Source organism: Doryrhamphus excisus, linkage group LG10 (assembly GCF_037039965.1).
Source record: "Doryrhamphus excisus strain RoL-2023G ecotype Guam linkage group LG10, RoL_Dexc_Guam_v1.1, whole genome shotgun sequence".
NCBI classification, from domain to species: domain Eukaryota; kingdom Metazoa; phylum Chordata; class Actinopteri; order Syngnathiformes; family Syngnathidae; genus Doryrhamphus; species Doryrhamphus excisus.
This window is the reverse complement of record NC_136366.1, coordinates 5,256,239-5,280,815: the sequence shown is the minus strand read 5'-3', so window position 1 is coordinate 5,280,815 and position 24,577 is coordinate 5,256,239. Positions and strand designations below refer to the sequence as shown.

The following is a 24,577-nucleotide window of genomic DNA, read 5'->3' as shown; positions in this document are numbered from 1 at the left end:
TTAGTGTTGAACAACGTTCGTTTTTTATTGAAAGAAAAAACTGACAATCCTTACAGAGACAGTGGAAGGTATTTCATTGAAAACTAATTTGAGTTCTAGGAATCTGAGGGACTTTGTTTTTTTTTTTGGTGCGGTATTGGAGCTGCCTGCTGCATGCAATGAAGTGAAAGTGGGGGCTACGTCTACATTACGGAGAGAAAAACCGTTAAAGTTAGATAATAGTAAAAACAATAGCTTGGACCGTGTAGGAATGTCACCATTGCACCTTTTAGGGCACATGTTGCTGACCATGACGCATTGGCACATGGGAACATAAACGATTTAAAAAAACAAAACAAAAAAAAAGTAGTTGGGCCTTCCACAGGGAACGTAAACTCACCTGGCCCTGACTGAGTACTTTGCATTACTCGCATTAATTCTAAAAACTTTTGAGCTTATCTCCACTTTAGCAACGTGGTGAAGCCACGTTCCGAAAAATTCCACCTGAGGTATCCAATACGATGAATCGGATTGAGTGGAGTCCACTCAGTCAAATTCAATTCATATTAAAAATGTGAGTGTTCTTCATCTATTTCTGAAATAATTGCTCCATTTTAGCTCGAGGGAATATTTCCTCACCAAAGATTTTGATGCAAAACATAATCAGGAGCTGAATGAGTGATTAGTGTGAAAATAAGACATTTGCGCTCTTGACTTGACCTTGTGAGACCTTGGGAGTCTCCGGTGTGATCGTATGAAGAACAAGGAAAGGATCAGCAGTCATGTCAGGTTGGTTGGTAGTGACACGCCTCTTTTGAGTCCCATTCAATGATGAAGAGGTGCTGCTCTCCGCTTACAAAGAGTTTTTCTCCGGGTCAAAGAGTGCCGTGAGCCCTGCCGACTCCTCGCTGCTCAGCACATCCTTGTCTGCTTTCACTTTCTTGAAAAGCGATGGAAGATTCCGGATATGGACTTCTTTCTTGAACTGCTGGCACAGAGCTTTCTGTTGGCAGAGAGATTTTTTTTTTTTTTTTTTTTGTGCTGATTATCACACAAAATTGTCCAACACGCCCTTGAATCAATCTGCAGAGTAATGACTTGGCCAGTGGTCTCAAACTTGCGGCCCGCGAGCCAAATGCGGCCCACAAGATGCTAGTTTGAGGCCCCCACCTTGATACCAAAGTTTAATGCACATCGGAGACAATTAACATGATTTTTGCCCCGCCCATACTGTTACCTTACCCTGTTACCCCGCCCTGTTTTGCTTTGGATTAGAAATGAAGCTAAAGGCTTATGATGTTGGGTACAAATAAATGCAGGAAATGATTTGGAATAAAAGGGAAAATAAAGCATCTCATCAAACATGTTGTTAAAGTTACGACGCTGCTCCCAGATGGAACTGAGTACGATGCTAACTTGCTAATTGGGTAAAATTATTAAGTTTCATTAATGTTCATGTTAAAGGTTAAATAACTGTTAATACGGTACATTTGAATCTGAAAAAAATCATTTCTCTACCAACTGTATGTGGTTTCTTACGTTTTTCTTATTTGCTGTTTTATTATTATTTTACTTATTTATTATTGATTAATTGATTTATTGTCTTTATTCTTAATTTATTTATTTATTTTTATCTTATTTTGTGTATAGAAAAATAAAAATTAAGATATTTGAGAACAGTGGAATGTTTTATCAGATATTTTGCTGTGGAAAACCGGAACCAAAGTACTGAAAAAGTGTAGGGTATAGCAGAAGCAAAAGCATTGAAGATGTTTTTTTTTTTTTAATTGATTTTTTTCCCCCAGTTTTTAATAAATGCGTTTTGGGGTTTTTTTGAAAACCTGATGCGGCCCGGCTTCACCCATTTAATGAATATTTTTATGTTTTTTTTATCATTCCTGTGACAAATTGTTCAACTACAATATATATTTTATTTTTTTTACATTATCAATTTATAATATTTTTATGTCATTTTTTCAAATGTATATTTTTTAATGATTCATTTCATGAATATTTTTGTTTTTTTTAATCATTCCTGTGACAAATTGTTCAATTACAATATATGCTAAAAAACATTTTAATGCAATATTTTTATTATTTTTTTTACATTATCAATTTATAACATTTTGTCATTTTTTAAATGTATATTTTTTAATGATTCATTTCATGAATATTTTGATTGACCTTTCTTGCTAATAATCTTGAGGTATGTTTTTTTTATCATTCCTGTGACAAATTGTTCAAATAAAATATATGATAAAATACATTTTAATGCAATATTTTAATGTTTTTTTTACATTATCAATTTAATTGATTTATTACAATTTCAAGGTATTTATGAGAATTTTTTTTTATAGATTTTTTTTCCAGTTTTTAATAAATGTTTTTTTTTTTTGAAAACCTGATGCAGCCCGGCTTCACACAGAACCTAGCTCCGGTGGCCCCCCAGGTAAATTGAGTTTAAGACCCCTGGACTTGGCATTAAAATGTAACAAGGCAACACTGCCACCCGGTGGTCATATGCGGCATTACCCCAACAGTTCCTCGGATGAGCTTCCTGAACTGGTCTTTCCTCTTCTTCTCGCCAACTTTCTGGGCGTTGGGGTCCAGCAGCCTGCGGTCGTAAAGCTCCAGGGCCTCCGTGTTGATGTCGGGGACCTGGTTCATCACCAATCTCAGCTCCGTGTAACGAGGACGCTGGGAGAGGAAGACGTACATGTTACTGATACCCGAGTCACACATGGGCCGTCAGAATGATAATTAACCCACGCACGCACGGGGAGAACATGCAAACTCCACACAGAGATGGCCGAGGGTGGGATTGAACACGGGTCTCCTAGCTGTGAGGTCTGCGTGCAAACCACCGTGCCAATTTAACATTAGTTTTAAGAAAAGTACTGAGTAAGAACAAGAAATCCCTAATTAATACTGGAATATTTTTACAATGGCGGCACGGCGGACGAGTGGTTAGCGCGCAGACCTCACAGCTAGGAGAACAGGGTTCAATTCCACCCTCGGCCATCTCTGTTCGGAGTTTGCATGTTCTCCCCGTGCATGCGTGGGTTTTCTCCCACATTCCAAAAACATGCTAGGTTAATTGGCCACTCCAAATTGTCCATAGGTATGAATGTGAGTGTGAATGGTTGTTTGTCTATATGTGCCCTGTAATTGGCTGGCAACCAGTTCAGGGTGTACCCCGCCTCCTGCCCGAAGACAGCTGGGATAGGCTCCAGCAACCCCCGCGACCCTCGTGAGGAAAAAGCGGTAAAAAATGAATGAATGAATATTTTTACAATGTGCTGTGAGACAATAAAAGCAGCTGCCTGTCACAAATGGCCCTCAAGCTGCAATTTGGACACCCGTTGAAGTGAGGAAAGAAAAGAGAGACACGTCCAACGGAGACTCAAACCCAGATCTTGTAGCAAATTATGAGACAATGGAGGTAAAAATGCATGCACCGCGTCACAGTACAGAGGTGCTGCATTCAAACCCTCTCCCAAATGTGGCGCCAATGCTGACACTTTTGTCCTTCTGGCCGGTCCTGCTTGAGGCTTACCAGGTTGTCGTAGATGTGCATGGCCAGCTGGGAGAGGCTGGAGTTGCAGACCTCGTGCTGCCCGTGAGTCTGGAGGCCCTTGAGAACACTGACGTAGAACCAAGTGACCGCCTCTGGAAGAAGATGACTTCCGATCACCTGAGCAGACAGCAAACACATGGAATGAAGATCCTTTGTTGTGATACTAATAGTGGCCAGGCAGCCTTTAGTAGTGGCCAGGCAGCCTTTAGTAGTGGCCAGGCAGCCTTTAGTAGTGGCCAGGCAGCCTTTAGTAGTGGCCAGGCAGCCTTTAGTAGTGGCCAGGCAGCCTTTAGTAGTGGCCAGGCAGCCTTTAGTAGTGGCCAGGCAGCCTTTAGTAGTGGCCAGGCAGCCTTTAGTAGTGTCCAGGCAGCCTTTAGTAGTGTCCAGGCAGCCTTTAGTAGTGTCCAGGCAGCCTTTAGTAGTGTCCAGGCAGCCTTTAGTAGTGTCCAGGCAGCCTTTAGTAGTGTCCAGGCAGCCTTTAGTAGTGTCCAGGCAGCCTTTAGTAGTGGCCAGGCAGCCTTTAGTAGTGGCCAGGCAGCCTTTAGTAGTGGCCAGGCAGCCTTTATTTACTCATCTGGATATAGTGATAGGTGTTTATTAGAGAGGAGACAGTACATTTGGGTTACCTGCAACATAACAAACCGTACTTGTTTCTTACAGAGAAGAGCCCATATTTCAACATATACTTACACCTAAATCTTTTTCATATTATGGATTCATATTCTTGCAGTATGTTGCTATATACAGTATGTTATACCATGAAATCAATCGGATTGTAGGGATATTTGTTATAAATTACAATATAATCTGCATTGTTTAAATATATACAATTACATATTAAATGTACTCTGAACCTTTACCATGAAATACATTTGATGTAATTATAATACAATATGATATTCATTAAATTATTTATTTTCGTTCAAATGCATTTGATATTGACTCTGTCTGTTTTTATGTCAAATATAAATTAATAATAATAACAACTATAATAATAATTTCAGTATATTATTATATATGTCTTTAATTTATTGTAACATTTATTCCATTACAAAAACTGCATTACAATAAAATGTTTATGTAATTTTTTAAATGTATATTTTTAATGATTCATTTCATGAATATTTTTGTTTTTTTTTAATCATTCCTGTGACAAATTGTTTAATTACAATATATGATAAAAAACATTTTAATGCTATATATTTTTTTTTTTTTTACATTATCAATTTATAACATTTTATGTCATTTTTTAAATGTATATTTTTTAATGATTCATTTCATGAATATTTTGATTGACCTTTCTTGCTAATAATCTTGGGGTATGTTTTTTTATCATTCCTGTGACAAATTGTTCAATTAAAATATATAATAAAATACATTTTAATGCAATATTTTTATGATTTTTTTACATGATCAATTTAATTGATTTATTACAATTTCAAGGTATTTAAGAGAAATTTGAGGGAATATATTTCTTTTTCCAAGTGAATAACACAGCCAACAATGAAATGAGGCTATGAGGGGCTTCCTTTAAGAGTTCAAGGTCACCTTAAGGTCACCTTTGGAAGAAAACAATGGAGTAGAAGACACACGTTTCTTTTGGCCTGTGCTGTCTGGGTGCTGCGTTACCTGACGCAGGAGTGTCCAGCAGATGATGGACGCCGTGCGGTGACAGTATGTGGCGTCTTTCCATGACAGCGACGTGAAGGAAAAGGACAACATGGTCATGTAGATGTTCTGCCAGAAGACAAAAAAAATCATAAGAAGTTGGAAGTTGATTCCATAAAGAGACAACATGAGACGAGCGTAACCGACCTCATCCTTCATAAGGCTTTTCCCCAGCTGGGTGAGCTCCTCTGTGGGCGGGGCAGTGGAGGACGCTTGCGGTGCATCCATCATGGCGTCCTCCTCTGCACAGCAATGGTACGTTTCATCCCAAACATTTCCAATATAGGATGATTTCAAACACGACAAGCACATATTCACCCATTCATAAATTGCTAATATCACACATAATATTTATAATATAAGACTCCATCTTACCGTCTATTTCCTCCTTGTTTGCAGCAGGTTCGGGTAGTTTTCGTGAAATACAGCTTACAGCTGGAAAGACAAAATAACAATGGATCAATCAGTCCTGGTGGGGTGAACTTGCGGTGTCAAGAATAGGGTTTGAGCACGTCATGATGCAACCCGTACCCGAAACGGCATTGGGTCTGCATATGTGCAAGACCACGGCAGTACTTCCGCGACGTCACATTATTCTTGAAATGTATGAACACAAACGCTCAATAACCATACGTTGAGATTTTTAAAAATATTATTATACTTATTTATATATATATTATTTATATATACTATACTTATTTATTTATACTATATACTTATTTAATTTAGCTTTTAACTCTTGCTCCTAGTATACTCTTTTTTTAACTTGACTTTTAGCTAATGATTATTTTATACCTTATACCTTTTGTTTTGGATCTTAACCAAATGTTTTTATAGTTTTACACATGCTTACTTTAGTTTTTATTAATGTTCTTATATATTTCATTTTTATGTTTATTTCTATATATACTTTCTATATTCTTATTTTATGTTTTTATATTTCTTATCCCATATATCCAGTGTTTCCTCAGTGGGGGCTCTCTTAAAAAAAGAATTAATTAATTAGAATTAGTCTTTTTAGAAAAGCTTTTACATAGTTTGCCTATTTTAATGCATATTTAATGGCTATATAATGGCTTTGGTAATTTCCACCTCCACTGCTATTCTTATTTTAGTTGTTCTTATTGTGTTATTGTGACTTTTGCTGTTAACTTTTATTCTTCTATTGTAACTGTTGCACTTTGAGCTCATTCATTTGATGTAAAGTGCGTTATAAATTAAATGGATTATTATTATTACTGTACTTATTCTGTGACAAAAAAACAACTTTAATTTAATTTTTTGCCAGCCTTAAAGGGAACCTCATTTCGCGACCCTTTATATCGAGTTGTTGACTTCTATAGAGCAGCGACACACAATAACACGCACAGAAAACTTTCTAGATCTTCCCGAATCTGCTTACCCACGCCGCTGTGATTGGCTACACTCCTAAACAACACTTTCCAATTTCACGGGTATGGATAATAAATGAATAAAGAGCAGTGTTTAGCTCACGATCTACTGGTTGGAGACCCCTGACTTACCGTGTATGAACTCAAAGAGCAGGCACCGCTGCTGCTCCTCTAACCTCACCTGCCCAAAGAGGAGGAGTACTCATTGTCGAGCGCACTTTGTCAGACGTCCGCTGGTGCCCTGGAGCTCAGGTGAACCGGGGTGGGCCGTGGTTACACAACATCGCGAGTGGAAATGTTTTTTGCGGGACTATCGTGTTCCAGTCAGTGAGCACTGTGGTTCTCTCAAAACGCTGTGGGTTTAATTTCGCTATAAATCTGTGTTAAATATTGATTACTTTAATTCATGATACATTTAAGCCACCATTTTTAAATTTGTGACATAGTTTCAATATTAATTTAGTTGCTAAACAATCAAAAAAACTTATTGACACACATATTTAATGCTCGGTTAGCTAACGGCGGATTAAGAATTGAACCTATGTTTAAATGTTAAGTAGCGGTTAAAATAACCGGGCTCAGATTTTCCCAAAACAAGAGCTCGTGCTATGTTCAGGGTCCTCCAATTGAAAAAGCAAGGAAAGGAAGAGAAAGAAACGTACTGATAAAGTCCAGCACCTCCCTGGTGAGCAGGCGTACCAGTTGCTCCTCCAGCATCTCCTGAGTCACCTGACTCTCCTGACACACCACCTCTTCCTCCTCCTCCTCGTTTTCCTCCCCGCTAGGGAAAATCAATCATGTCCCTCAATGTTAAGATATCTTTAGCTGCTTGCATTATTTCATGTCACACTTACTTGACGGCAGCTCTCTGGTTTACCACCTGCCACTTGGTGTTTAAACGCTGAAGAAATGATCATGTGATGAGAAGGATCGAGCTTCATAACGCCATAACGATTCATGCAAAAAAGGACAACACCTGAAGGATGTAGTTGAACAGAGGGCCGAGCAGCGGGCAAAGGAGACTTTCGTGATATTCCACGGGACACGACAGGACCATCTGCCTTAGAAACAAGCGTAGTACGCGTTAAGGAAATATCTTGACATCCTTAATTAATTATGATATCCAATTATTAGGCACACCCGCACAAAGTCATTTCAAATGACTACAATTTAGAACCTGGGATGACTTAAATATGCACCATGGATGTTACATTGCAAAAAACATATACAAAAATAGATTTTATATATATATATATATATATATTTAAAAATAAATATATGCTGATATATGCAGCAAATAAACCCACAAATAATAATTAAAAAAATAACATTTTTGTGGCTTTTGACCAAAAGTCCATGTGACAGAACACCATAATAAATATATATAATTCATACATAAAAAAAAATAATAATTACATTTATTTATTTATTTAGTCAAAACAAAATCCACTTTTTTATCGCCATTGGATAAGTTGAAGTTGTCAAGTTGAACTTAACACTTTTTTGGCTTAAAGTATATTGTTGTTATTTTGTGGTTTATATTTTTTGTTTGGATTTCTTTTTTCAATTATTATTTTATTTCCTTTTGCACTTTAATATTTTTTATTCATTATATATTTTTTTCTTTTGATAGTTTAGTATTTTTTAATGAATTTTTTAGTTAATTATTTTTTATTTTTTTTATTAGTGAATTAATTATTTTATCATTTGTAAGTTTATTTTAAAAAAATGTATGTATTATATATATTTATTATGGCGTTCAGTCACATGGACTTTTGGTCAAAAGCCACAAAAATGTTTGTTTGGGTTATTTTTTTAAATCGCTTTGGGGGGGATATATATATATATATATATATATATATATATATATATATAATAAGATATGCCTTTATTCGTCCCTCATTTGGGAAATTTGCAATTTATATATATCTATTTTTGTATATGTTTTTTGCAGCATTGCAATGTAACATCCATCGTGCATATTTAAATCATAATAATAATTTAATAAAGAAATTCAAACAAAAAATATAAACCACAAAATAACAACAATATACTTTAAGCCCAAAAAGTGTTAAGTTCAACTTGACAAGTTCAATGTATCCAATGGCGATAAAAAAGTGGATTTTGCTTTGACTAAATAAATAAATAAATAAATACAATAAAAATATCTAATAATAATACATACATTTAAGAATATATTCATAAAATCATAAACATTACTTCTAATAAAAATGCTTTGTGTGCACGCCCTCGTCAGTAGTGATGTGCGATACCGCTAATTTATTTTCCAGTTGGATACTGAATAAAATTCAGGGTGGTATCTGCGAAACCGATCCAGTGCCGATGATACTAATGTGTTTGGAAAATTGTTAAATATTGTCTATTTAGAATCAAACCATAACCCATAAAATGAAAAAAACATATTCACTTATTTCGACAAAGTCTCAGTGATTTGGTTACTTTGGTTTCCACTGCGTTGCCATTAATCCTATACATGATCTCACATGACTCAAGGATCCGAGTATTGATATTTTGCTTTGAGAATCGTTTTTACAGCCTAAAGATTTGTACAAATCTTTTACATTTGTGGGTGCCACTTCAATACTATATAATACAGAAATGAGGGTACATGACAACAATCCTATTGACAGTGTCCTACCAATGAAAATTATTATTATTATGTTGTCAGTCAGGCTCTTACATTAGATCTTATTGGCTTATGATTAGGTGTTTAGATTATGTGAACCAAATGAATCAGCAGGCTAATAAACAAAGCAAGCAAAAAGAGGATATGAATAATGGGGCGAAGTCTGTGATCCGGCACGTGGTCGAGGGAGAAGAACGCAGAGGCGGATATTTCTTCAGCCAGCTTGTCGATGTTGAAGAATTCCTGCTGTAAGGAAAGCCCTGCATTCCCCAGGAGGTGGAAGCTGCAAAGGTGAGGTATGATTACGTCTCAAACCATCATGGAATCAATACGGGAGGAAGAAAATGGGAGCGTTTTCTTTACCAGGCGTCATACTGCTGGCTGAAAAATCCCTGCATGCGCTCCAGGTTTGTTTTAAAAGTAGGAGTATCATAAGCGTCCACAAGAGGATGAGCCAGACCTGAAGAACATAAAAACAAGCACAAGGTTTGTTTAATGTTTAACCAAAAAGTATATCTTTTCAAGGGATGATGCTATAGAATACTATAGAACAGGCGGTCCCAAACTTGACCAACTCAGGGCCCACTTGAAAACCTAAAAAATTTCCAACCTTTGTCCTATAAACAGGATATAGACGAAATGCTGCGTTCTCAGAGTGCTTAACTTAATAATAATAATATTATATACAATAATAATATTATTATTTATATATAATAATATAATATATATCATTAATATAATATTATATTATACTAATAGTAATTAATGTTATTAATATAATGTATGTTATAATTATAATTTTATATAAATAAATAAATATTTAATATAACTAATTATTTGTCATATTATTATTATTAATATAATAATAATAAAATATATATAATAATAGCATTATTATTATTATTAAGTTAAGCACTGAGAACGCAGCATAATAAAATTATATATAATAATGTTATTATTATTTATATAATACTATTATTGTAATATGTTGTTATAGTGTTGTTATATATATACACATGTGTGTGTTGTATACATTCGTTATAGTTATTATATATTTTATATTATATTATATAATAATGTTATGTAACGTTATTTATATAATAATATACATATATTATTATTAATGATAATAATATTGTTTGTATAATAATAATCACTGTCATAATTATAATCATAATCATCATAATATTCATAATCATAATACGTTTGTGACCTTCTCTCCAGCACCCTGGAATAGGCTGAGGAGCGTGACCCCCCCCCCTTTATTTGAAACGCCCCTTCTTGAAAGGGGGGGACCACCACTCTGGTCTTTTTATATATTTTTTTTCATTCATTCATTCATTTTGTACGGCTTTTTCCTCATGAGGGTCGCGGGGGGCGCTGGAGCCTATCCCAGCTGTCCTCGGGCGAGAGGCGGGGCATTCCCTGGACTGGTCGCCAGCCAATCACAGGGTGTATATATTTTTTTTTCATTCATTCATTCATTCATCTTCTACCACTTTTCCTCACAAGGGTCACGGGGGTGCTGGAGCCTATCCCAGTTGTCCTCGGGCAAGAGGCGGGGTACACCCTGGACTGGTGGCCAGCCAATCACAGGGTATATATTTTTTTAATTAGCAAAAATCTGCTGAATTTGCACTGAATTGATGAGGAATTACTGTAGTAGTAGTAGTAGTAGTAGTAGTACTAGTACTAGTAGTAGTAGGAAAAAATGGCTGACCAAGAACCAGATTTCTGTCTCCGTCCATCACGTCGTGCGCTCTGGTGTAGGTCTCGCTGAGGCGAGCTCTGTTCTCCGGTGTAAACAAACTGTTTTGAGTTCTGTGGCGAGAAGGAAGCGTAAGTAACCAATGAGCTTAAGGAACATTTTGATGAACAGGTAAGTAAAGAACGCCATCCACGTACCTGATAAGAGCTAGTAGATTAGGCAGAAAAGCCAAAAACTGTGCGGCGCAGGGGTTTCTATAAATGGGGGCTCCTGATGGCGTGTAACCTACCATGAAGCCTCCGGCTTTGGCGGCATCAAGATCGGCAGGCCAGCGTGCCCGCTTGGCCGCACCCAGCATGGCGTTCAAGCAGAAGCCAAGCTGAGAGAGTGACGGATGTGGCGTTGAGACCCAAAATATTAATGTTTTGAAATGTTTTGCTTTGAGATGCGTACCCGCCCCCTGTTGAGGCCAGCTGTGTCTGAGTCTTTGCGCTGCTCGCCGACCACCTGATCGGCTCCCACAAAGGACAGGAAAGCCGCAGGGTTGCTAAGCACCCTGGGAGGAGATATAAATGTCATGCGGCGGCGTCAAAATAACCAAACAGAATCCATCAACTCACTGCTTCATCACGTCTGAGGTCCAGTCGGCCATCACGGAGGCCAACAGTTCATCTATGAAAGCCTTCTGCTTGTCAAAGTCCTTCAGCTCGTTACTTATTAGCACAAGAGACTCCATCAGTGCGCTTTTCTCCATGTGTGTCAGAGCCGTGTCGCTGGAGAACATCTCCTTGACGTGGTTGTAAAACATGTCAAAACAAGGCTGCAACAAGGGCAAGAAAATAAAAAAGAAATTAAACATTTATCCGTTTGGCTTAGCTTAAAGCGAGATGCTTTCAATGGCGTTAGCTACCAAAATGAACTGCGAGTAATCCCTGCATATTTTGATGATGGAAGAACAGGCGTGCCTCCTCACGTTATTCACGGCTCGGGTGCGTGGCCCCTGTGTCGGAGCAAAAAAAAAAAAAAGTTTGCATGCGGGAAGCTCAGAAAAACTAAATATTTTGGACACCAACCTTATTTTCCTGAGGCTCAAATGTAACAGTTTCAAACAGCTGCAGACACACAAGGAAGAGGAAACAGTTTAACACGCTTGTTGGACTTTTATACACAAGAGTACATCAGCATTGAAACACAATGCCCAAAACACAACCCTGAGGAACACCTCTCTTTTTACAGAAGAAATAAATATTGAAGGTATTTGCTCATATTTTGGCTAGCTAACATTCATTCATTCATTTTCTACCGCTTTTCCTCACGAGGGTCGCGGGGGATGCTGGAGCCTATCCCAGCTGTGTTCGGGCGAGAGGCGGGGCAGTTGTTTTTTTTTTAAATTTTTTTTAATAGTTGTTTTAAAAATTTTTTTGTTTTATTTTTTATATTTATATAAAATAAAATGTATATATTTTTATATTTACCTCCTCTCTTTTTACAGAAGAAATAACTATTGATGGTATTTTTAATATTTTGGCTAGCTAACATTCATTCATTTTCTACCGCTTATTCTCTTATTCTTTTTTATAGTTTTTTTTGTTTGTTTTATTTTTTATATTTATATAAAATAAAATGTATATATTTATATTTATTTTTTGTTTTGACAGTACAGTTATTGAATTTTATGTTTACTCTTATCACAGAATTTCCAAAATATATTCATCAATCATTGCTGCTTTTTTTCATGTTTCTCACAAACTCAGCCATGATGCATTCACTGTCTTTAAGAAAGTTGGTTATTTTTTTATTCATTCATTCATTCATTTTCTACTGCTTTTCCTCACGAGGGTCGAGGGAGTGCTGGAGCCTATCCCAGCTGTCTTCGGGCGAGAGGCGGGGTACACCCTGGACTGGTGGCCAGCCAATCACAGGGCACATATAGACAAACAACCATTCACACTCACATTCATACCTATGCACAATTTGGAGTGGCTAATTAACCTAGCATGTTTTTGGAATGTGGGAGGAAACCGGAGTACCCGGAGAAAACCCACGCATGCACAGGGAGAACATGCAAACTCCACACAGAGATGGCCGAGGGTGGAATTGAACCCTGGTCTCCCAGCTGTGAGGTCTGCGTGCTAACCACCGGGTCGCCAATGGACAATTTGGAGTGGCCAATTAACCTAATTGCAAGGAGAAGCTCTCCAATCTCGTTGTACATCTTGTATAATGACAATAAAGGCCATTCCATTCCAAACTAAGTGCGTTAAGGGTTCAACACGGTTTGAATAAACTTTGTGTTTCCTGACACATTTTGCATCAAATTTTTTTTTTTATAGCTTCGCCTGCAAAATATTATACTTATCTATCACCATGTACTGATTTTCTACAATCATGAATATTCATTTCATGCAAAGCAAATTCAATATCCTGGACTGACCTTGCAAAGGACTTGAGGCAGCACTTGCAGTCTGTGTTTGACGAACGGGAAGAGTGCCGACACGTTGGTGAGCACGCAGGACATGATGAGAGGATCTTTGGTGTTGTACTTGAGCACGGCCTGCAGCAGCTCCATGCTCTGATCCACGGGGAACTTCTACACAGGACGAAAGGACGCCGAGGATTTATCTAACTTGTCGTCCTGATGTTATTTCACACTTTCTGGTACTGGTTACCTCCTCCTCGAGGCTCTTCAGGAGCTGGGAAACCACACACTCCATGAAGACGCTCTCTGCGTCCCACTCCAGCACAGGAGGTGAGTGGAGGGAGCATGGGCCCTCATTGGTCTTAGCTGGAGGAGCAGCATGAGAGAAATAAGTTGGGAATTCACAAGAACAAAAAGAGTGTTTTACTAAATAAAAGCTCTGATTTGGGCTGCACGGTGGTCTAATGTTTAGCCCGTTCAATCCCACCCTCAGCCGTCCCTGTGTGGAGTTTGCATGTTGCATGCATGGGTTTTCTCCGTGGACTCCAACACAAAGCTGCCCAGCGGATGCCTGTCTGTAAATCATTCACATTCATTCATTTTCTACCGCTTATCCTCACGAGGGTCGCAGGGGTGCTGGAGCCTATCCCAGCTGTCTTCGGTCGAGACGCGGGGTACACCCTGGACTGCTGGCCAGCCAATCACAGGGCACATATAGACAAACAACCATTCACACTCACATTCATACCTATGGACAATTTGGAGTCGCTAATTAACCTAGCATGTTTTTGGAATGTGGGAGGAAACCGGAGTACCCGGAGAAAACCCACGCATGCACAGGGAGAACATGCAAACTCCACACAGAGATGGCTGAGGGTGGGACTGAACTCAGGTCTCCCAACTGTCAGGTCTGCACGCTAACCACTCAACCGCCGTGCAGCCAAATTTGGTATTATTATTCATTCATTTTCTACCGCTTAGCCTCACGAAGGTCTTGGAGGATGCTGGAGCCTATCACAGCTGTCTTCGGGGCGAGAGGCGGGGAACACCCTGGACTGGTTGCCAGCCAATCACAGGGCACATATAGACAAACAACCATTCACACTCACATTCATACCTATGGACAATTTGGAGTGGCCAATTAACCTAGCATGTTTTTGGAATGTGGGAGGAAACCGGAGTACCCGGAGATGCATGGGGAGAACCTCCACACAGAGATGGCCGAGGGTGGAATTGAACCCTGGTCTCCTAGCTGTGAGGTCTGCGCGCTAACCAATCGTCCACCATGCCGCCATGTGTGTAAATCATGCGACGGAAAAATACATCGGCGAACCCATGCGTGTATCGGCCGATACCGATTCAAGTAAAGAACGCAAATATCAGCCGGTCGATTTATCGGTCGATCCTTATTATCTAGCTCAGGAAATAGAATTGAATGGAAAATAAAATAGAATAGAATAGAAAATAGAATTTTCTCATATTGACACTTGTTAGTCGATGATAAAAAAGAAGTTTATAATATAACTCCAAAATAATAAATAGAAAAATACATTTAAAATGGAAAACAAGCTTTTGTCAGTGCAGTACAAGAACATGGAAGGCCCCGATGACTGGGTTTGCCTTGACCCCCCCAAAAGACGCCCCCGTAATAAACCCACAGAGTGACAAGGAGTATATACGTACATGCAGTACTGTCGCTGTCCAGCTGGAATTGCAACCACAGGGCGGCCATCTGGAAAGCCTGCGAGGGGACGAGTCGACACGCGCACCTCACGCCCTCCCCCAGCTGCGCCCGGAAGGCTACGGAGGGTGGGCGGAAGCACCAATACAGTCAATGAAACTTAGAAAGATACAAAGAAAGAACACTTGAAGAGCAAAACGGCTTACAGTTAAAGACCGAGTTGAAATCCTCATCGCTGTCAAAGTCCACACGGGAGTACTGACAGCTCGGGTGATCGTTCCTGGATGGGAAGCCCTTCTGCAAAGGAAGATGGGGAAAAACATGAACGGACCGCCGGTTGGGCTTTTGAGTGCTGAGGCGAGGGCAGCGCACGCACCTTGACGAGGTTGGTGGTCGCTGTTCTGAGGTATTTGACAGCCACGTCTAAGACGACGGGCTCCTGGGGGAGGCTCTCATGTCTGAAGACGGACGCCCAAGTGGGCAGCGTGGACAACTTCAGAAACTGGGAAGGAGAATGAGGCGGATTGAGGTTGATGGCTCACACTGCTTTGGCATACAGAAGCTGGGAATATTTACATCTGCTCACTACCAAACTATATATTTTTTTTTAAACTGCTTCAAAAAAACTACAGCAATCCCTCACCACTTCATGCTTAGAACCCCAATTCAAAAATACACTTCAAAAAAACTAAATATGCTTACTAGTAAATATGAACATTAAACTGAGCACTTTCAAGCATAACAATGGCAATATTAAAACTGCAAGTAGTGACGAGTGAGCTCGAGCACGCCGGTGCCGCTCGGGGGTACGCGCGCGAGCAAATTGGGCGCACAGACCATCGGGAAAAAAAACCCTGTGCGATCGGATAAGGCATAAAGGAGATACGACACTTATAATTTTCAACCAGGAGGGGGGGTGACACCGGTGCCGAGGCGGGTACGTGGTCATGTCTTGTTTGACGCCCCAACCAGCCATAAAAAAATTTTTGACGATTGGACTGTGCGGAAGGTACTTACTGCAGATATACATTTCCACCAGTGGGTGGCGCTATAGAGTCTATGCCAGGGGTCTCAAACACGTGGCCCGCAGGACACTAGTTTGTGTGTTCATATGGGATTATATCACAGGCCAGACTCATAACTCAACTCATATATAATATGTCTTCTAATAACATAAATCTTTTTAATTTGTTAATTATGAGACTCCACTATTTTATTGTTCAACGTGAAGATTAGGAATCATGCTATGCTAGTTGTAATTAGTAAGCGTACCTTCTGTGCCTGTCACATAAGAGCGAGATAGGATTGTTTCCCATTAGATTCAAAAAGCACCACAAATTGATTTCGAGTCCCAGGAGCTCTAGGACAGTGGTCTCAAATACACGGCCCGCAGGCCAAATGTGGCACGCAGGACACTAGTTTGAGGCCCCCGCCTTGCGCAAGTTTGATATGGATGCTGTATGGTATCATGTACCCAGAAAAAATTATTACGTTTGATTCATGTTCATGTTAAAGACTAAATAACTGTTAATAGTTATCCTCCCTATCCGTGTGGAAGTGGTAAGTTTTTGGCTATTTAAGTTTAAAGGAAATAACTTGAATGCTACCGTTTAGGTTGCTAGCTCTCTAGTAGCTCTCTACCAACAGTGATAAAGGAGGGATTGCTGAACCAGCTGGTGGAAAACTAAACATTAGTGAAGGTGTTATTTTTAACCCAACACTGGACAGTACAGCATAGCGAACAACGTTGTACTACGCTACCAATAGATGGGCTGTTTTGGACAGACATTGCCGGTGATTTTCTCTTACCAGGCTGGAATGTGTGGTGAAAGCCAGCAAAGCTTCAAAGTACTTGCTGAGATTTGCAGGAACCTCCACTTTGACATCAGAACCCTGCAAAGATCATTTGTTATTTGTGTGCTGGGAACAAACTGATTAAAAAAAGCCATACATCATTCCCGTTGTTTTAGTTTGTGAGGGCTGTTTTCCATCCCAAAATAAAACCTCCTACAATGGGATGGTACCAAGATGGTAGAGGTTGAGGACTTTTTGTGGACCTGTATGGCTACTGGAGCCTTTTGGAATCTACCTTGCCAAAAAATGCTACACAAACATTATTCGATGTTTTTTCTACATTTATTTTCATTCATTCATTCATTTTCTCACAAGGGTCACAGGGGGTGCTGGAGCCTATCCCAGCTGTCCTCGAGCGAGAGGTGGGGTACACCCTGGACTGGTGGCCAGCCAATCACAGGGCACATATAGACAAACAACCATTCACACTCACATTCATACCTATAGACAATTTGGAGTCGCCAATTAACCTAGCATGCTTTTGGAAATGTTTTTGGACAACATGTAAACTCCACACAGAGATGGCCGAGGGTGGAATTGAACTTGGGTCTCCTAGCTGTGAGGCCTGCGTGGTAACCACTTGTTCACCGTGCAGCCCCACTTTGGGGATTAATAAAGGTTTGTCTCAATTGTACTTAGATATACAGTATAGCCAATGAAAAGTGTTTTTTGGTTTGGAACGCTACCATGACATTTGAGTGTCAGCGCTCACATTCCCATTCCCAAATTGTCCCACTATGGACAATTTGGAGTGGCCAATTAACCAAGCATGTTTTTGGAATGTGGGAGGAAACCGGAGTACCCGGAGAAAACCCACGCATGCACAGGGAGAACATGCAAACTCCACACAGAGATGGCCGAGGGTGGAATTGAACACTGGTGTCCTAGCTGTGAGGTCTGCGTGCTAACCACTCGACCGCCGTGCAGCCCCCATTAAATGATTTAAAAAATGTACTCAGATAATCAGTTTTCAAATTAATTCATCAAGATGAGTCACCATTTGGAACTACGTTTGAAATATGCTCATTTTTACAGGATTATATGAAGAGAGAGATAAATGTAGGATACAATGATATATATATATATATATTGGTATGTTGTAAAAGCTCACAATCAAGTGAATATCGTCTCAAGTGTATTTACAGTATGGCAAAGTTATGCGTTAATAACAAGTTCACAGAAATTCCCTTTTTTTTTGACACGTAGTTTGGGAAAACGCTGTGGCTTTGCCGCTAATGTTGAACCACAAGCAACAACATTGAACAGAAAAGGATGAAGAAAAGGCTATTTTGGAAGGTTTTGAATAATCCACCGGATATCCGGTCTGACAAGCGATAGATGCGGTTGCATCGGCGGCAACCTCATGGATCTACAAGAATCAGCCACACAGAGCATGTCAAGACCCGCATTGGCAAACTTACCACCAGAGAGATCAGCTGACTTCCCAGAGCACACAGCACTTGACACAACCTCTTCAGGAAGACGTAGCGCCGCTCCACCACCTCGACCGTTCTACAAATACAACCGCACCACCTGATGTAGCGGGAAACATCACCGACCCCAACCTGTGTCCTCGTTTCGTCTACTTACTGTCCTTCCGAGGACGTGGGCCCGTCTGCTGACCTGTAAGGAGACAGATCCTGGATGAGGCCCTGGCAGGCATAAAGAGGCACGACTCGGACATAAGAGCTACTGACTGGGCTGCAGAGAGAATGTAATTGATGGCCACGTCATCAAACAGCAGCATGAAAGGCTTCCTTTCTTCGAGCCTGCCCTGTGAGACAATGACACAGTGATCAGCCACGACGACGCTAAATAACCACCATATCTTCAGAGTCCTGACAAGAGACAAACCTTGCGGCTGATGGCGATGAGGAGGCACTCGGCCGCCTCCAGCTGCAGCTCTGGCTCACTCAGCAGCAGACACAAGCTCTCCAGCAGACGGCAGTTTCCCGAGGTGATGTACACCAGAGATACCCAGTCGATGTAGCCGGCCAGCGTGTTCAGGGTCGCCACGGCAACTCTGCAGTAAGCTCTGGCCTGGAGAAAGACCGAAGAGGAACATTTAGTGACATTTGGACACGTTGTTTTGATAGCTGGTCATAGGCCCCTTTTTGGGTTGGTGGATAAAACATCCACATGGATGTAGCCTGGCTAACTTTTATAATGGGAAGTTAGCATCTGCACACATTGCTAATGGTTCGAGACGAGTTGCGTCCCTCTCGGAATTTTTCACTCACGTTGTCATCGGGAATTATAACGTTCCTTACATTGATGAAGGTGGTGAAAATATACTCATACAGCCCGAGTAGCACGCACACAACCACACGAGCCTGCTTAAAAGCTAACTAACCCGCCGCTAGCTGCCATTCACGCTCCGTGTTTGGGTCGGGAGGGGCCTGTTTAGTGTTTGTATCCTGCCACCATTGAGTCATCTGCTGGGGAAATACTCCCACCCCCCATGAACGCACCACCTCCTCACCATGACATATACTGGACATTCATGTCCAGTATATTGCCTTTTTATCCTTCAATTCCGTTATTCCGCCTGGAATTCTGTGAGCGGAAAACATAGGGCCCTAAATCGGTGTATTATTATAATTATTTATTGTACATTTACATAGTGTTATTTACATCACATGATGAACTGTACCAGTAACATGAAACGGCTACCCTGATTTAATGGACTATATCCCAACATAGTTACAAACGTATTGACAAAGAAATATTAAATGATATGTTATTAACATATATCAATAATTAATACACTTCAATTAATACATTAACACCTACATACTAACCTGTATACATTTACACAATTCATCAATAGTAATAATTATATTCATAAATAAAATACCTGTACATGGATCATTTTAAGATTACATCATTACTGAAAACATTCATTATTATAGCATGCTTATTTTACTACTACTAATAATAATAGCATTATTATAAGTGACTTCTTCAATAACAATAATATTTTAATAAAATATATCAAATTAATAAATATAAATATTATATATTATTATTATTATTATTGTTATATTATGATGTCATATTATTATATTAAGTTACTTAATAACATTACTCAATTACTCAATAACAATAATATAATATTTAAATATTATATATGAAATAAACATTATTTATTATTATTATATCATATATTATAAAATATTATATATTAATATAATTATAAAATATATGTCTACAATAATACTTAATAAAATGGTAATTGGGATAATTAAAACATATTTATATTTTCTAAAATGTTTATTGTTTAATAACATTTATGACATAATATTTATTCATCATTGCATTTGAACTTAAATATTCATTATTCATGATGTTATCATTAATAACTAATAATATGATATAAGCATAAAAAACAGTTAAGAATAAAAAGTGGGAATTTCGTAAATAAGAAATCAACAAAAATAAATAATAAAACCAAAGAAAACTGTAAAATTTAACTGCTCACCTTGAGTTCATGTTCTGGTGACCCTTTCTGGAAAAACAAAAACAGAACTCAGGACACGTGATAACCAAAGTGCTGAGTTGATATGCCTAGAAATGGATTTTTAATTACCAGTTTTCGGTAGTCTTCAATATTAAGATGGAGAATGGCCATCAGGAAGCTGAAGATGCTCTCCATGTTCTGCGAGAGCGTCTGCTGGATGTCTCGTCGCCGCTGCTGCGGAAGGGTCTGGAAGGTGATCACGTCCTCCGCCAGCCTCAGCAGGATCAGCATCACCAACTCCGTCTGCGCCTCCTGTGACGATGACCCATTACGGCTAAATGCTCCTACAGCGCAACCTCCAAACTTGCACAGTTGGGATTTGGAGGAGCAACATGCCTGGACAGCTGCACAAAACTTGGTGTTCAAGCCTGAGATTTGAACCTCTGATCTTTTTCTTTGGCTTTTCGTGCTTTCTTTGTAACACCTAATCCGCGTTACGTGACATCAAAGGAATGACTTTTGCTTTTTATTTAGCTTTTTTCAACACACAATAATGTGCTAGAAGTTAAAGGGGACCTATTGTGTTCATTTTGGGCCCTTTGTATTGAGTTGTGGACTCCTATAGAGCAGCAACACACAATAACTCGCACAAAGAAAACTTTCTACATCTTCCACAATCTGCACCTATCCCAGCTGTATCTCCTTGGATTTCCAAAACGGTCTGTTTCAATTTATTCCACCCACGGCCCACCTCCGGGCACGCGCACTCTGCTGTAATTGGTACCACTCAGCTTACCGGAACACGCCCATATAAGGAAGTCCGTGTTAGAAAAAAATACAACAAGAAAATACAACCAGATTACTACATTCAGGAAAGTGGAAAAGCATCATAGGTTCTATTCTTTTTACACTTACACAAAAGGTAAGCATGTTAATGCTTAGATGTTTTGTTATTACACTTGTTTTTCACTGTTGAACTACAGCAGTTAGCTTCTTTTTACACTTATGTACAGTTAATAAAAAGGGTTATGACAGGACCGTTTGACCCAGGAACGGATTGATCCTATTTCCATGATTTTCTGTTCTATTTTCATTTAGAGTGGACTCACCCCTTGGCCAGACAGGCTTTCCATCTCTTCGAGCATGTTGGGCCAATTCTGGGGCCATTCTCTCTTGATCATTTCCACGACCACGCGGGACAGAACATCTTTAATGTAGCTTTCCTCCTCCAAGATGGAATGCGTACCCTGGGTGCAAACAGGAGTCAGCTCAATCCTGACGTCCAAACAGTACTGCACACGTCCACTTACATTTAATAGCAGCTGCATGGTGCAGTCTTTTACTTGGACTTTTTCTTGTTGTTGCATATCGTTCCATCGGAACCTGCAAGGAATAATAATTCAATTCAGAGTGCTCATTGTCATCAAGTGAATATTCGATGCACTTACTTGATGACATGCTCCAAAATCTGCAGCCCAAAGTGCCTGATGACAGCTGGATGGGCTTTGTCTGCTAATCGTAAGCCACAGGGGACACACAAGGCACTTTTCTCTTTAAACTCCTCAAAAAACTGCAAAAGGAGACAACAACATTACCGTGAATGCATGTTGTGATGTAGCCCTACATGCACACACACACACGCTAGATTCCTATGTTTGTTGTCTGCTAATTCACTTAAAATATTGAGCATTATCAATTAGTTAATTTATTTTATAGTAATTCTGGAGGCAAAAATGTCTATCACTTTTTTTCATACACATTTCATGAACACTGACATCCACCATCTTTTATTACAGTCTGATGCATGAATGGGTTGAATTTGAGCTCCCCCCCTTTTTTGGTCCACTCAGGACTCAGTCTGCATTTTAATTTAACCCATGAGGTAACAGTTTTTTCAAGAAACTATTTACACCTCCTGGTGTAAACAGTAACTACATAATGCATTACATTTGGATGATGAGTCTAAGTTTAACCAGTCATGATGTGTTATATATATATATACTATATTATATATATCACTATATTGACAGTTACTATGGTATCACCTTGTACTTCGGTACAGGACAAAAAATAAAATAAAATAAACCCATAAACTATATTATGGAAAGCAGGAAGTGAACATATAAAGTTAAATAAAATAAATAAATAAAAATTATAAATAAGAAAAAATAAATAAATAGATAAATAAATAAATATAAATTAATTACATTTTTTAAATTAATTAAAACAACAACAACTTAAATTACAGTAGGAAAGCAGGAAGTGAACAAATGTAACAGTTACTGATTGTAAAAGTACCAGATGGAGGGGTAGGATTTAATAAGCTTTGCTTCTTCCTACTCCTTTTGGACATGTGGAACTGTGAACTGATTATGTGATGCATTCAATTGTAATCTGATGCATGTTCAAATGAAATAAAACCATGACCATTACCATTTATCCCTATGGTGTGTTAAATTCAGCAATGTTGTTTGTTTCGCAATTTTGCAAGGTTAATACCAAAAGGGAAGATTAACCGTCATGATAAAGTAAATAAAACCTTCAAGTTGAAACAGCCTCAATGCACAAAATAGTCATCAAACTTCCATGTTGGTCATATATAATGCAAACAAAGCAATGAGCAACTTTATGCTGAGGCTCCTTTCTCCTCGCGCCGTGAGGCGTTCAGGCACACTCGTAATTGTGTTACACGCCAAATGTTTATCGTTTTTATTCACGTACAGCCAAGCTAGGCCCTATGACAACCACATCATGACTCATAATTATCGGCTGCTTGTCTTGACACTGCCCTTGTTTACAGACATGTAAAAGGACAGCGATGGCTGACAGCCATACACGCCAGTTATCTTATTCGGGCCGAACGCACATTTAAGACATTTTTTCCATAGTTTTATTTCCTAATTACTAATTAAATCTGGTCAAATCTGTCTTTTAAACCATCAGTTGTTACATATACTAGTCGGGGTGGTGTTTTGATATGTTTGGGTTTCATTTTGAAGCGAGCTGAAAACAGTCCCTTTAATGCTAGCGTTTGAATGAATGTAAATCAGCATTGGGTGATGATAGCATGCCAGGCTAACTCACCAACATCTGCTAATCAACGCGTCTAAATCAGCCGTCGTAAAAAAGCTAATAATGTAAATACATTAAGCTCCCAAGCATGTTGAGACCGTATTGCTATTTACCTACGAGGTCATTTTCTTTTATAAGCAATAAGTGTAAAACACAAGACTAGTTGAGCATGCTAGCAAGACAGCTAGCAAAGAGTAGAGATGCTACCTTGAGGGCCTCCAGGCGGTAAATTTGGCTGGATTCTACGTCCATGGTCACATTCACAGCTTTGATGAGCTGCTCGCATATTGCAGCCACATGATCCGCCATGTTTCACGGAGCGTTGGGCACCGGAGGGTAACGATATGAGCCACGACCAACCACCTGCTGTCGGATGCTACTTGCACGCTCAAAGACACAGTCAACGTGCAAAAAATGTGTCCCTTTCGCTTGCCGTAGAGTGGCGTTTCTGGGAGTTGTAGTTCTGTGTACAGATCGTCTATGACGAAGAGGACTGCGAGTTGATGCAATGACTTTCTACACTTCAACCGTACAAAACGACTTCAGAATTACTACCCTTTAATGCAGGGGGGTTCAAACTTATTCCAGCCAGGGCCATATAGTGAAAAATGAAAATGTGGTCAATGTGATATTTTGTAAAGCAAAATATTGAGATATGCTGAGAAGTTATGCAGTATACAGTGCAAGAATGGTAAAATGGCCCATTAATAATGGGTCGCGCAGGTGCTGGAGCCTATCCCAGCTGTCTTCGTGCGAAAGGCGGGGTTTAATAGCATCAACTTTGCATATGTTTTCAATTTTCGCTATTTTTTTTAATTTTTTTTCAAATGTTTAAACTTTCTTCTTCAATAATATTTCGTTAATTGTCTTCCAATAATATTATGACTTTATTCCCATAATAGTCTAACCTCTTCCCTAAGTATTTTTTTGTTGTTTGTTTCTCACAATAACGAGTTTATTGTTGTAAAATTACATCTGTTTTAGGTGTTGTGTTTTCCCAAAGATTCTTGTTATTATGACTTTATTTCCATAATATGATATGAGGAGAAATATACAAATATATAGCAAAATACAAATTAATAAAATTAATAAAATAATGAATACATAAAATAAATTTGCTA

At 39.0% G+C, this 24,577-nt stretch overlaps 1 protein-coding gene across 1 annotated transcript; it reads right to left on the bottom strand.

Annotated features, from left to right (window-relative positions):
* xpo5 (exportin 5) lies at nt 1-23,869 on the bottom strand. Its single transcript, XM_058064640.2, has 33 exons — nt 23,664-23,869; nt 21,833-21,954; nt 21,695-21,767; nt 21,494-21,631; nt 20,514-20,696; nt 20,406-20,432; nt 18,779-18,964; nt 18,622-18,698; nt 18,515-18,547; nt 18,346-18,436; nt 16,880-16,963; nt 15,447-15,572; nt 15,277-15,367; nt 15,073-15,189; nt 13,640-13,755; nt 13,405-13,560; nt 12,044-12,082; nt 11,881-11,970; nt 11,591-11,790; nt 11,424-11,526; nt 11,168-11,349; nt 10,983-11,083; nt 9,626-9,722; nt 9,410-9,545; nt 7,592-7,690; nt 7,470-7,516; nt 7,278-7,396; nt 5,600-5,659; nt 5,372-5,466; nt 5,186-5,293; nt 3,536-3,673; nt 2,512-2,676; nt 1-982 (listed from the first exon to the last, which is right to left on the bottom strand). The coding sequence occupies exons 1-33, from the start codon at nt 23,763-23,765 to the stop codon at nt 833-835; spliced, it is 3,651 nt and encodes a 1,216-aa protein (XP_057920623.2). The 5' UTR covers nt 23,766-23,869; the 3' UTR covers nt 1-832.
* Nucleotides 23,870-24,577: the final 708 nt, after the last annotated feature.

What these genes read in the sequence shown, in the direction of transcription:
- xpo5 (XM_058064640.2), bottom strand. Translation starts at nt 23,765, where the DNA reads ATGGCGGATCATGTGGCTGCAATATGCGAGCAGCTCATCAAAGCTGTG. An exon ending in TTGAGCCTCAGGAAAATAAG is followed by an intron (nt 11,971 to 12,043) that starts GTTGGTGTCCAA and finishes GCTCCGACACAG; the next exon opens with GGGCCACGCACCCGAGCCGT. An exon ending in CTGGCCTCAACAGGGGGCGG is followed by an intron (nt 11,350 to 11,423) that starts GTACGCATCTCA and finishes TCACTCTCTCAG; the next exon opens with CTTGGCTTCTGCTTGAACGC.